This window comes from Podarcis melisellensis, assembly GCF_964234715.1.
Source record: "Podarcis melisellensis genome assembly, chromosome: 10".
NCBI classification, from domain to species: Eukaryota; Metazoa; Chordata; class Lepidosauria; order Squamata; family Lacertidae; genus Podarcis; species Podarcis melisellensis.
The window spans coordinates 50456846-50470684 of record NC_138542.1 but is presented as its reverse complement, the minus strand read 5'-3'; the positions used below and the strand labels follow the sequence as shown (position 1 = coordinate 50470684).

The following is a 13839-nucleotide window of genomic DNA, read 5'->3' as shown; positions in this document are numbered from 1 at the left end:
CATTTCCAGGGGAAGGAGGGGAGAGATGGAGCGTCCCAGCGGCTGAACATTTTGTAGAAGAGATGGAAGCGATCCATCATCAGCTCCAGCTCAACTTAGAAAGGGCTAAGGCACAATATAAGAAGCAGGCAGACAAGAACAGAAGGGAAGGTGGAACCATAAGGGTGGGGGATCAAGTGTGGTTGTCAACCCAAGGGTTGCCGTTCAAAGGGGGTTGTAAGAAATTGAGGCCCAGAAGATTGGGACCCTTTGAGGTCATTCAGCAGGTCAACCCGGTAGCTTTCAAACTCCGATTACCCAACCACATGAAATTGCACCCAGTGTTCCACAGGTCGTTACTGTCACCATACAGGGGGGGACGTGAAGGGGAGTACGTCAGGGGACCAGCCTTGGAAGAGAGGGAACGCCGCAACCATGTAGCGGAAATCCTCGATTCCAGGTGGAAGGGAAATCAGGTGGAGTATTTGGTGGCGTGGGAAGGGGAACCGGAGTCAGAAAACACCTGGGTGAATGCAGAGGAAGTCAATGACGAGGTTTTAACAGAAACGTTCCACCAAAGGTTCCCGAGGAAACCTCAGCCGATAGCAAGGTTTAGGAGGGAGTATTTCGGCACCACCGATGAGGAAGAGGAAATGGAAGGGTTCGCGGAGTCGGAGTTGGAAGAGGGAGTGGACTCCGATGACGAAGATTACCGAGAGAGTAGGAACAGCAACAAGTGGAGGGAAGTGTTCGCGACGTCGGAAGACGAAGGAGGTTCTTTCAGGGGTTTTACCTCCTCACCGCCAGTAGGGGAGGAGACGGGAGGGGGTGAAGGGGGCCCTGGAGGGGAGGTGGATGTCAGGGAACTGCCATCTAAAGCGCCGGGGGCGCAAAGGCTCACTGAGGTTGAGAGAGGAGTAGCAGCGGAAGAGGGAACCAGTAGAGGGCGAGCAAGAACTCCAAGGGAAAGTGAGTCGGAGGGATGGCTCAGAGACGCTTCCAGCGAAAACAGTGGGGAGGTCTCAGGACCTCCTATAGGGACACCCACACCTCGCCGGAAACTGTCACGCCGAGAGGCCAGACGACGTGTTTCCGTTAAAGAGCTTTTATGTTGGAAACGATTCCGAAAGCAGCCACTTTCGGATTCTACTAGTGATTGACGCAGCCATGCTGGAGGGGCTCCGTCACAGGCAGAGGTTTGAAAACCTGATCAAACTCTGAGGGACTTGCATTTTACGCACAAGCAGCTCATCGTCCCATCACACTATCTATTTTGGAAATAGTCTATGACCTGCTTTTTGTTTTAAATCAAGGACTCAGATTTTGTAGGCACAAACTGCGGGACTGCTCATATGTTAGCCTACCATTCACTAAACTGTCACTATGATGCCGACACAGTTTAGTGAATAGTCTATTTCCAAAATAGATAGCTACAGCAACAACAAAGCCTAAACAATAGTCCAGCTCAAGAGTCTGTTCAGCAGCCTCAGCTTTTGTAGCTGGAGTCAGTCCAGACTACTGCCTAGCTGCACCATTGGTTCATAGTACAAACAAGGAAGAGGTTATTCCACTTCCCCCCACACCAACAGAATACAGGAAGGGCAGGAATTATATTAGCTGTTAGAGGCTTCACTTAGAAAGAGGCTGCATTTGTTTTAGACACCATTTGGCTGTGAGTCTTGGAAGACCTCCTCCCTGCCTTGTAGGCCCTTTTCCACCTGGCCTGGGAAGGCTGGGACTGGACTGACTCCAGCTACAAAAGCTGAGGCTGCTGAACAGACTCTTGGGCTGGACTATTGTTTAGGGTTTGTTGCTGCTGTTATTGATATTATTATTTTTTTGTATCTTTATTTTAGATCTTATTATGATTTGTGTGGAAATTGTTTCAATTTGGTTGTGTACTTGATTATTGTTTTTGTGTTACGTTTGCAATTATGTGATTTTTTTTCATGTTGTAAGCTGCCTTGAGCATGGTTTTAACTATGGAAAGGCAACATACGAATAAAATGATGGAAGGATGAAGGATGTATTTTATCCATGCAAGCGCCAGTGGGTTTGCTTGTGCACAGCAGCAATCCCACAATGATTTGCATGCACCAAACATTTCTTTTCTGCATTTGGGAAGCCCTACTGCAGATGGCACCCTATTGCTGCTTGGTAAAATTCCCTGCATAAAACAACTGTGCTTTTATGCTAAATACAGTACATTTTATTTAATCCTTTCTACCCATTTCCAGAAGGCAGAAGTGCCACAGGCTGGATCCATTCACCTGAAAAGGCTGAAGGTGATAACAGGTTCAAGATAGTTCTGTTTCATCTCTACATGTAGCCACTTTTAAGTGACTGAGGCTGTGACCCTATGCAGGCTTACAGGGAAGTGAACCCCACTGACCGACAAATTCTGAGTAAAGGTGCATAGAATTGTGCATTAATGTGTCCAAAGCCCAAGTATTGGCATTTACAGTATATTTGCAATTTCCTCAGCAAATGAAACTACAAAGTAGCTGGCAATCATTAAAATGAGCATTTTCTCCCTCCACTCCCAGTGGCTTTTATTGTAGGATACGTCTCGGGTGCTTAATACCATGAATATGTCGAGGGCAGTCTGGGCACTGTGGCATCAGATGCCTGCTCGTTCTGAATGCACAGGAAGGTGCTTTATGAGTGTATAGATGCATGTTTGTAAAGCCCCTCTATGCAAGGAGTGACCTATGGAGATCTTTGCACATGTACATCAGGACACATGTAGCGCTTCATCCTCCATATTTTGAATGTGTGGACATTAGCTGTGGTGCACAACTGCAAGAAGTGGGGAGTGGGGTTTCCTGCTTTCTTTCAACATGTGGAGTGATTTGTCTGAACCTGCTGTTATATGCATTGTTTATATCACTACCCAGTTGCTTAAAGAGGCATCCCTTAAGTTGCATTTCGTTCTCTCTAACCTCATGCAGGATTAGGTAAAGGTAAAGGTACCCCTGCCCGTACAGGCAAGTCATGTCTGACTCTAGGGTTGTGCGCCCATCTCACTTAAGAGACCGGGGGCCAGCGCTGTCTGGAGACACTTCCGGGTCATGTGGCCAGTGTGACGAAGCTGCTCTGGCAAACCAGCACCAGCGCAGCACACGGAAATGCCGTTTACCTTCCCACTATAAAGCGGTACCTATTTATCTACTTGCACTTAGGGGTGCTTTCGAACTGCGTCCCCTTAGGATTAGTTAGTCATAATTAAGCAGTTTTGTTCAACCTTACCTTTAGATCAGACACATCCCGGTAGCACTGTTCAGAGCGGGTGTGGTCTGACAACTGCACATTCCAGAAACAAGGAAGCTGGTAGACAAGAAAGGGGTTCTGTTTGATGACTGCATTGAAGATGTCCTGCCAGACAAGAGAAGAAAAAATTGCCACTTTGTAAAAAACACACACAAAGTTTTCAGCCTTTGGAAAACAAGTAAAAGTGCTGACATCTTTTTTGTTGTTGTTGTAAAGACTAATGGATACTATGAGGCTGCCCCAAAAGCCCACATAATCATACTTCAGACCTAACATTTCATGCATTATAAGATGCCAGGTGGCAGTTCAGTCCCAATAGCATTCAACAAAAAGGAAGGACGGAATGCAGACAACCTTGCCTTTGAAGTCCTAGGTTGAATAGTGTCTCTTTTGGTCAAAGAATTTCAATCTAAACTCAATCTAAAGCTGTAGACCCGAAACAATAGGCACTCTGGAGTAGTCCCAGTGGTTTTCAGCATACTGTTCTTAAGAAAATTGGCTTCAGAATGGCAGCCAAACTTGGCAGGAGTTTTAAAATGGACTTTGATAGGTTTTGAATCAGAACATTAATCGCTCCACATCTCTGCATCCTTTCTGCAAAATGGGGGGTAATGAGTCTTCTCTAACTCCCAGCTGTGCTGCGAGGATAATATCCTTAATGTCTGTGAGGTGCTCAGATTGTATGGCAAGGGATGGAAGAGAGGGAGGTGGTTGCAATTGCTGGAGTCAGATGAAATCATAATGACTGTTTGCTGAACTGAGAATGACAAAACCAGTAGAGAAGGAAATAGTATTTCCAGGCTTCGTAGAAGCCTGTAGCCTTTTGTTTCAAAGGAAGAAAATGACATGCATCTCTTTAAAAAGAAAAATATGCGTGTGCAGTAGTGGGGAAAATGTTAGTTTTCTGAAATCACAGGATAAACAACCACCAACAGCATTCCTCAAATGCTCAAGAGCTAGTTCTCCATTTTTTTAAAACCATCTTTTCTGTTTTAGTTGAACTGGGGCTGCCAGTGCAACCCATCATTCCTCTCCATCCCCAGGAGGCTCATTGGAATGAAGCAATGTCATGATGTAGTTCTGGGCCATTCTGTGGAGGTGGTGGAGAATAGCAACAGTAATAGTAATAATAATAAAATTTATTATTTATACCCCGCCCATCTGGCTGGGTTGTCCCAGCCCCTGGGCGGCTTCCAACAAAATACTAAAATACAATAGTCAAACATTAAAAGCTTCCCTAAACAGGGTTGCCTTCAGATGTCTTCTCTGAGCTCTGAAAAACTACATTTATACCCCACAAAAGGAAATTAACAAGCAACCACTGCCAGTGCCCCTAGATTTCATTCTTCCCATCTCCCATTGTGAACCAAAAAAGAGCAACCAAAGACTTTCAGCTCAGCACTATCCTTAGCAGGCAACAAAATCATGGGATTTATGGAAAGCTGCCCTACATGACTAGTAGGCTGCATTTGGCTTGTTGGGTTAGAGCTGCATGGATCTAAGTGCACAAGAGACATCTGGCTACCACAAGCTGTAAATGGCCCAGAAGTTGCTAGCTTCTAGGAGGGCCTCCTCTCGTATGTAACTCCCCAGCCCCTTTGATCTGTGCTCCATGATTGTCCTACAGGGTTGAGGATGGTAAGGGCAATGGGTTTGGCTTTTTCCATAATGACATTCATTCTGCATGGAAAGCTCTCCATGGCAAGGTTCAATTTGCTGTTGACTGGTTTTGGCTTCTTCAGAATGTTTTCTGCGCAGGCTTCCAACTACAGGTTTTTAAAATCCAGTGTTTTTCATTGTAGAGGTGCCATGGATCTGCAAACTTCTATTTCATTTGTAAGCCATTTCAAGAATCAAGTGAACGGCTGAAAATATGACACATAAATATGTAAATAAACTACAGAGCCTCCGTATGTACAATACTCATTTTGAAAGTTCTCACTCTGAACACCCGAAGCCTGAAAAGGGTGTGATTCTTGAAAGCTCACTTCTAGTATTTATTTATTTTTATAAACCTGTTGATCCAATGAAGGGTACTCATTCATTTATTTGATGTTTACAAGCAACCCCACCATCCTGGGAAGCTGGTGTACCTTTTCCATGCTTCTTTACACCTAATTCCCAACATGTTTCCAGGGGAATCTTCGCAGCAAAGAATCATCATTGGCTAGGAAAGTTGTGCAAATTTTATCTCTCCCCAGCCCTTACTTACTCTCAAGAGCAACCTCTGTGCCATTACCTTGAACTGCACACTCACCTGGTCAGCCAATGAGGTGGAGAGCATGCTCATTAGCTCTCTTTCAGCGGTGAGCCTCCACATCTGCTCCCACTTCATCTTGCGCAATTTATCCAGAAGTAGCAGAATGACCCCTGGAATCAACAACAGCAACAACAATAAATGCAAAGAAAAGAAAATGAAAACAGGGAAAGCAAAGGCTTTCATGTTTCAGTGCTGCACTGGGGTAGTAGTAGTAGTAGTAGTAATAATAATAATAATAATAATAATAATAATAATAATAATAATAATTTGTACACCGCCCATCTGGCTGGGTTTCCCCAGCCACTCTGGGCAGCTTCCAAAAATGACCAAAAATACACTAAGATGTCACACATTAAAAACTTCCCTGAACAGGGCTGCCTTCAGATGTCTTCTGAATGTCAGGTAGTTGTTTATCTCTTTGACATCTGATGGGAGGGCGTTCCACAGAGCGGGCGCCACTACCGAGAAGACCCTCTGCCTGGTTCCCTGTAGTTTTGCTTTTTGTAGTGAGGGAACCACCAGAAGGCCCTCGGCGCTGGACCTCAGCGTCCTGGCAGAACGATGGGGGTGGAGACGCTCCTTCAGGTATACTGGGCCAAGGCCATTTAGGGCTTTAAAGGTCAACACCAAGACTTTGGATTGGGTTAAAAGCAAGCACTTTCTTAAAAAATGGAAACCAGCCCATCATTTTGCAGAAAACAATTAACAGAGGAAGAGAAAGAAACTATCCTGATCAGAATACAACCAGTTTTACTGCTGTTGTTTTGTTTTAAAAAATAAAGAATTAGCTTAATAATTGTGAAACTTTGGACCAAACTTGTTAAGTTAAAGACATTGTTTGCCAATGTGTGCGTTTCCTTTTAAAAGAAGCAGGTTAGGGGTAGGAGCTACTAACTGCCATGGACTGGCTGGATACAGAAAAGTGGTGGGAAGCACCAGTGGGTGTACCCCCAGGGGAAGAAGGGTCAGAGCCAGGGGATTGGTGGTGGGATGATGATCAGGGGTTAGAGAGAGAAGAAGGAGCAGACCGGGAGGAGGAGATGCTGACAGAAGAGGTAATAGGCTGTGGAAGAGCAGTTCAGACTCTGAGGCAGAAGTGGGGACTGGTCAGGAGGCAGAGAGATAGGCTGCTGAAGAAGCCGGGGAGTCTCCCCTTCCGGCTGAGACCAGCTCTGTTCCCCTCCCCACTGGTGTCCTAGAACACACAGAGAAATGAAACGGGCAGAGCAGAGGGGGGTTGTGTGCAGGCACAGCCTGAGACTGTGTGGGAAGGACCCTGGAGAGGAGGACTCCTAGTGGGCACTGGGAAGGTTGGGACCTTCAGTCCTCACAACTGCTTCTTTGGGGTAAGACCTCCTAGAAAGAGTTGCTGAGACCACTAGGCTGGAGCTGTGGTTTGTCTCCTTGAATAAAGAGTTACCGTATTTTTTGCTCTATAAGACTCACTTTTTCCCTCCTAAAAAGTAAGGGGAAATGTGTGTGCGTCTTATGGAGCGAATGCAGGCTGCGTAGCTATCCCAGAAGCCAGAACAGCAAGAGGGATTGCTGCTTTCACTGCGCAGCGAACCCTCTTGCTGTTCTGGCTTCTGAGATTCAGAATATTTTTTTTCTTATTTTCCTCCTCCAAAAACTAGGTGCGTCTTGTGGTCTGGTGCGTCTTATAGAGCAAAAAATACGGTAATTCCACTGGCACCATGGGTGGTGGTTGCTGTTGTGTTGTTGTTTTTTTGCAGCTGACATATACATGACTCCAGCTCCTGACATTAACCATTTCCCCCTGCACAGGACCGATCCCAAAACATATTCCTGCTTGAGACAGAGCACTTAATGACATTCCTGCCCCCTGCCACTCAAGTCAAGGTGCCAAGGCCAAGGGAGGGGTTGTTTTGGCACCTGAAGCAGAAAATCCCACAAATGCCTTCTCCCCCTGACTGCAATAATGATCAATTAAACAAGTTACAATTTGTTGTTATTTCATGACAATTGGCAGCAGTTTGGCCTAATGGTAGAGCTGACCCCCCACACACCATGGTCCCAGTGAAAACCCCCAAATTCAAATCTGCAACTTGCCTCCAAAATGAAGCTGTCACTAAGCAACCAACTTTTTCTTCCTCTCCACTTATCACCCCCATTGCAAGGGCTTTTGAGAATGAAGCACCTTCCCGTTGCATTATTATTATTATTATTTATTATTATTATTATTATTATTTATTGAATTTATATGCTGCCCTGTACACAGAGGCCTCAGGGTGGTTCACAGAAAAGATCAACCTAAAAACCACAATATTGAAGTGCACATGAGGACAAACTGAGAAGACTAAAGTAGTTAAAATCTATTATGGTGGACTGTTGCAGTGATGACAGGGTTAACACAGAAATCAGCATGCAAAACAGGCTGCAGTCTATTCATTATCCTCCAGTGGGTCTCCTCCCTCCCAGCTGTTCCATACATAGCTGAAAACCAAACTTCAAAAAGCAGTGGATGAAGGTGATGTAGTACAAACCCTGTATCTGCTTTCAGTGAAACCTTTAAGATAGAGTCTCAGGAGACTGCCTCAATAAGAAATACCAGTGGACATAGATAAGAACCTCATTTTGGGGAACGGTAACTGCTAGTAAGTTGCTAAACAAAAAATGGTCCTGATAATGGCAGCCTCTAATGCAAGCAGGAACCGTCTAGAGGGATCAGCGATAGGCCCTCTCTCGCTTAACATCCTCATTACTGCAACAAAGGAGCGATAAGAAACAGAATATAGTTAAACTTGGAGATGCTGTAAAATTAACACATCAGGATAATAACCAAGGAGCAAGACAGGGGCTATAAGCTGCAATCACCTGCAACAGGTGAAATACCAATGGTAGGGGGGAAGAATAAAAGCAGAAACCAAAGGGGAATGCTAAATAAACAACTCCTACCGAAAAGGGCAGAAGACATCCAGAAAGAGTAAGTGTGACTTAAGACAATCAAAAAGGCTTCCCAGGTAGGTTGTAAAATTATATTCAAAGGAACTTAATGTAACCTCCATTTCATGTCCTGTCTCAAACTACATTGATTAAGAAATATGCATTCTGAACCAGCCAATCCACTGGTTGGGTGAACCACAGGTGGTTTTTACAGAGCAATCCTAGACATGTATACTCGGAGGTGTGCCCTATTCCATTCAGTGTGACTTACTCCTCCATAAGTGTGCACAGGATTGCAGCCTTATTGACTCATCCTATTGCTAAAAGTTAAGATGTTGTTGTTCGCTTGTTTTTTTAATATAAAGATTGACATCTAGTACAGCAGATATTTTTTTTGTCCAGGAGAGAAAAATGTTCCCAAAATTGGGGGAGAAAGGTTATGGATTTAACCTGGCACTACTACTCCACCAAGAATCTATTGCCAACAGAAGAATTTGTACAATAAAAAAGTGCATTTAAGTCACCTCCCCAAGTGCATTTGAATGACATTTTTCACAATGATCCATCTGGTATTGAAGCATTCCATTATATCTTCTTTGCTTTCCTGCTGCAAGAAGTTATCAGAGGAGGAAAAGGTCATCGCCATGCCCAAAATCTGTCCTGATGAAATGCTAGCCAACCTCTTTTCTAACTGGCACAACTGATTTTCTTTTCCCCCTTTTTAATCCCCTGAAACATTTGCCTGGAAAAAAGAGCTTTAATTCTGTCAGGGGTTTGCGTGTGTGACTGAGAGTGAGAAAAAGTATTTGTGGCCACGAATACCACCAAGGAATGATTGGCTGAGGCTGAAGGTCATTGTAAAGTGGAATCTTCCCATCATAGATGATAGATAGATATATATATAGATAGATAGATAGATAGATAGATAGATAGATAGATAGATAGATAGATGATAGATAGATTAGATAGATTATATAACCTCCATGTTGTGGATTACCTCCAGACAGCAAGGACTTTGGTTATAAGAATAAGGTATATAGAGAGGAATAAAATAAACCATCCCTCACTCAGACCCTTAGGATGTGTAAAACTGGTTTTACATTTACATTTGAAAAACAGGAAAAATGATCTAATAAATACTTATTTAAGAGAGTGCTGTGGGGGTGGCATTTATTGTTATTTCCCCCCCTCTGTTTCCGCATTCTTCTCCCAGGCTGGCAGATTATGGTGTCACAACTAAAGAGATTAAGGGGTTATCAACAGTGGCAGCTGAGAGACAAAGACTGGAAGGAGACCAAACACAAAGGCTGAAAAATGCAACACTATAAGATATTTGACTCAAGAGCATCTAAAACAATTTCAGAATCATTATTACTATTACTACACAGTGGCATGGACATTCATTTAAAATCATCCTGGAATGGATGTGTAAAGCGGGTTCTCCCTAGCAGAGAGCACGTGTTGCGGTTGGGGAACAGGCCGCCCTCCCATGACTAGGCAAATTGTCAGCAACCCTGGCCTTAAGGGTTAATTGGGTTGCTGGGGGATTTTGATTGTTACCAATTTGGAGGAGGAGTCAGAAGATATAAATAGATGTGCCGGACGTAGGGACGTCCTTCTTGGCCGTTTTGCATCGGATCACATGGAGCACTTGGACAAGCTTCTCATTGTCTGGTTACATTTCTTTATTTCTATATTTCCCCTTTCCTTTTAATCCTCTCTAGTCCCTTAAATAATTTAATTCCCCCCTTTTCCTGTTCTATTTCCCACCCCACCCCTTACCCTGCCCTGTGGGAAGATTCTCCCTGTATCCGAGGCTTGCCTTTCCCAATAGGGAAAGAGCCCCCGTTAGGGGCTTTCTTTCGCAAAAAAGGTTTCCCCCATTTCTCTCGTTGAAATTGTGGGGCTAGTCAGGGCTGTTCCCAGCTTAGCTGGAATCACTTTCGTTTATGGTATCCCCATAGGTTGGCTTTATTTTGAGCGTGTGCAGCGCTGTTGGCCAAAATTTTAAGCTAGCCTTGGGTGGGAGCACTAATTTGGTTTCCTTTAATATTGCTATGAGACTAAGATTCTCAAGAGCAGAAACTGGGAGGCCTATTCGGCCTGCACATTAACTTCCAAGCCTAAGTCTGCTACAGGTAGCAGTTAATTGTTAAGTCTCTGACATGTGACTCATTCTAGCTATAGGAATGTATCTGCTTGCAGGCCCAGTTGCTGCTAATGTATATCTGAGGCAGACGGCCCCAGAGGCTCTCTGTGCCTCCAAGGACTACGAGCACTCTGTATATGCTCTTGAACTATGCCGTTTCTGAGCAAGTTTATTTTCTTTAAGTTTTTTTTTGTTTTGTTTTTTTTTGTTTTTGCCCTGTTAGTGGTGACTGCCATTTTAGAGACAAGCCATTGTGGCTTAGTGGCTAAAGTGTAGGACTAGGACCTGGGAGACAGGGTTCATATCCCCCTCTTAGCCACCCTTATAACAAAACAAAACTAACTGCTCCTTTTGGGCTATTCTGTTGCTGGGTAGTTCTGCCCATTTGTGATAAAAGAACTTTGGGTTTCTTGAAGGGGTGCTTCCCTCAAAAAGGGCTAGCAGGGGTACCTGGACAAGCTGTGGGCTACCTCAACTCTGCTATTTCACTGGAAACAATTATGCCTGGCCTAGCAGGTGATCCTAGGGCTTTGCCCTAGAATTCAATGGCCTGGAAGTGTTTCCGGCCTGAATAGTGTCCCCATGTTGTCCACGAAGCATTGGTTTCACTGGGTCAGCGCATAGTGCCGGTAATGCCTAGGTTGCAGGATTGGTCCCTGTATGGGGTAGCTGCATGCTCCCCCATTGCTCTACCTGGACACTTAGTTCCTTTTGGTGGTTACCTCACTGCGAGGGATGTAACAGGCGCCACGTTTGCAATATGCAAGTGGGAGAAAGCACCTTTGTGTGCCTGCTTTGCAGTTTGCTCTGTGCGTTGCAGGGCACGGCGCTGCACGGCTAAAGTGCATTGCATTGCATGAGAGATTTGCAGTTGCATTGCACGGAGGGTGTGTGTTCATTGCACGGAGTGTGTTGTTGCATGGCACGGAGTGTGTTGTTGCATTGCACGGAAGGTGCGGTTGCATTGTACGGAAGGTGCGGTTGCATTGCACGGTGTGTGTGCATTTCACGGAATGTGTGCATTGCATGGAGGGTGTAGTTGCATTGCACGGAGGGTGTTTTTTGCATTGCACAGAGTGTGTGCATTGCACAGAGTGTGTAGTTGCATTCCACAGAGTGTTTTTTGCATTGCACGGAGTGTGTAGTTGCATTGCATAGAGTGTAGTTGCATTGAACGGAGAGTATAGTTGCATTGCACGGAGGGTTTGTTTGTGCATTGCATGGAATGTGTAGTTGCATTGCACAGAGCGTGTTTTTTGCATTGAACGGAGTGTGTAGTTGCATTTGCTTGGAGGGTTTGTGTGTGCATTGCACGGAGTGTGTTTCTTGCATTGCACAGAATGTGTAGTTGCATTGCACAGAGTGTGTGTCGGAAAAGGAAGCTGGCTCGGCAGCAGCTTTGTCAGGACTTCTTTAGGGGTTCTGGCCAGCGTCGGCCCTGTAAATTTACATATCACGATGGCAGCACAAGATGCCCCCTGCCCAAGTGGGGGCTGGAAGCTGGCAAGCAATAGCTCAATACCTTTTGCCCATATTTCCATTTTATTTAGGGATCCAGTTGGATATCGTTGCAAAAACAAACCACTTGCCTATGGAGAAGCTGTCTGCCTTGAAGGAAGTTATTTTGTAATACTTCCTCTGTAGCAAGTGATGCTTCATCAGATCCGATCTTGCTGGGTCACTTAATTAATCTTCCCACTAGGCCAGGCTGCCTGCGGCCTGAGGTCCCCTTACCTTTGTGTACGCCTACCAAGTGTGGTGAAGGCAGATATCAGGCGATGGTAGCAATTCCTGAATGTATGCAATAGTAGTGTGCCAGGGTAGGATACCTTGAACCCGCACAGGGATTTTCTGGTTCATGCTGGTGCTGCTGGATTTTTGCCCTTTGGTTTTATTTCAAGGGCTGATGGTGTGCAAAGCTATGGCCTCAAGCCCGGTGTGGTGAGGCAATCATGTGACATAACTTTTCTTGAGTTTTTCCCCATTGTAGTAGCAGTTCACATGTGGCCCGAGGAGTTCAGTGACCATCGGATCTGCTTTTGGTCTGATAACCAGGTAGTGGTGAGCGTCTTGGCAAAACAGTCCTCACGCTCCAGCAGATTCTCCGCCCCTCCGCTCACGCTTTCGAGCTGCGCCGCTTAAGGTTTAATATTGTGCTTTCTACTCTCCAAATTACGGGATCCTCTAATGATGTTGCTGACACTATCCCATTTTCAGATGAAGCGCTTCAGATCCTGGGCTCCAGACTCAGCTGTTGCCAGACTTTTCCAGACCACCTGTGGCATTTTGACAACAATTAGTAGTTACAGAGAGCAGCAGCTTCCAATTCCCCTTCTGCTTTTAGCTCTTATGGGATGGCCTGGATGGATTTCTTAGCCTTAAGTTGGCAGTCCTCGGCCATTCAGATGAATTGGCCCCCATCCTCTGAGCAGATCCTGCAGTATTTGGTCCACCTGCTGCAGATTGGGCGTGCTGTTATAATCGACCCAGCTTACTTATCTGGGTATTCTTTTAGATACGGTGGCTCAAACTTCTAGCTTGCCGAATGACAAGCTGGTTGCCTTAAGACAGATTATAGAAGAAGTGTTACCTTTGCGGAAGGTGTCTCTTAGACAACTCCAGTCGCTATTAGGGCACCTTAATTTCGCTTGTAAAGTGGTGGCTCCTGGGCGCCCTTTCTGCTCTCGCCTAGCTCGTCTTACAGCAGGTTTGAAGGCTCCACATCATCGGGTGCGCCTTTCTAGTGAGGTGAGGGCTGATCTGTCCATGTGGTTGGAATTCCCGGAGGAATTCAATGGGGTCTCATTATGGCAGGACACGTTAAATTTGCATAATGATTTTCAGGTGCATTCAGATGCAGCTGGTTCGCTGGGCTTTGGTCTGTATTGGAAGGGCCGTTGGTGTGCAAAGCGTTGGCCTTCTGAATGGAGGGGAGGAGAGATTACGCGGGACCTAACTTTTCTCGAGTTTTTTCCCATTGCAGTGGCAGTGCATTTGTGGGTCGAGGAGTTCAGGAACCGACGTGTCTGCTTCTGGACTGACAACCAGGCGGTGGTGACGGTCCTAGCCAAGCTGTCATCACGCTCCCCTCGGGTGTCGGCCCTCTTGCGAGTTTTTGTGCTGCATTGCTTGCGTTGTAATATAGTTTTTTCTGCTCGTTTTATTCCTGGGGTGTCTAACGAAATTGCTGATGCTCTGTCCCGTTTTCAGATGGAGCGATTCAGACTCCTGGTTCCAGAGGCGCGGATACTTCCGGAATATTTCCCGGATCATCTCT

The 13839-nt window shown here is 45.4% G+C and overlaps 1 protein-coding gene across 1 annotated transcript in view; it reads right to left on the bottom strand.

Moving 5' to 3' along the window:
- The window catches only part of LARGE1 (LARGE xylosyl- and glucuronyltransferase 1), a 313681-nt gene that overhangs the window by 55230 nt on the left and 244612 nt on the right, over positions 1 to 13839 (bottom strand). Inside the window, exons 8-9 of the mRNA XM_081928248.1 lie at positions 5507 to 5619; positions 3229 to 3354 (exon numbers count right to left, since the gene is read on the bottom strand). Of these exons, the coding sequence (XP_081784374.1) occupies positions 3229 to 3354; positions 5507 to 5619 (239 nt within the window). The remainder of the gene's footprint in view (positions 1 to 3228; positions 3355 to 5506; positions 5620 to 13839) is intronic.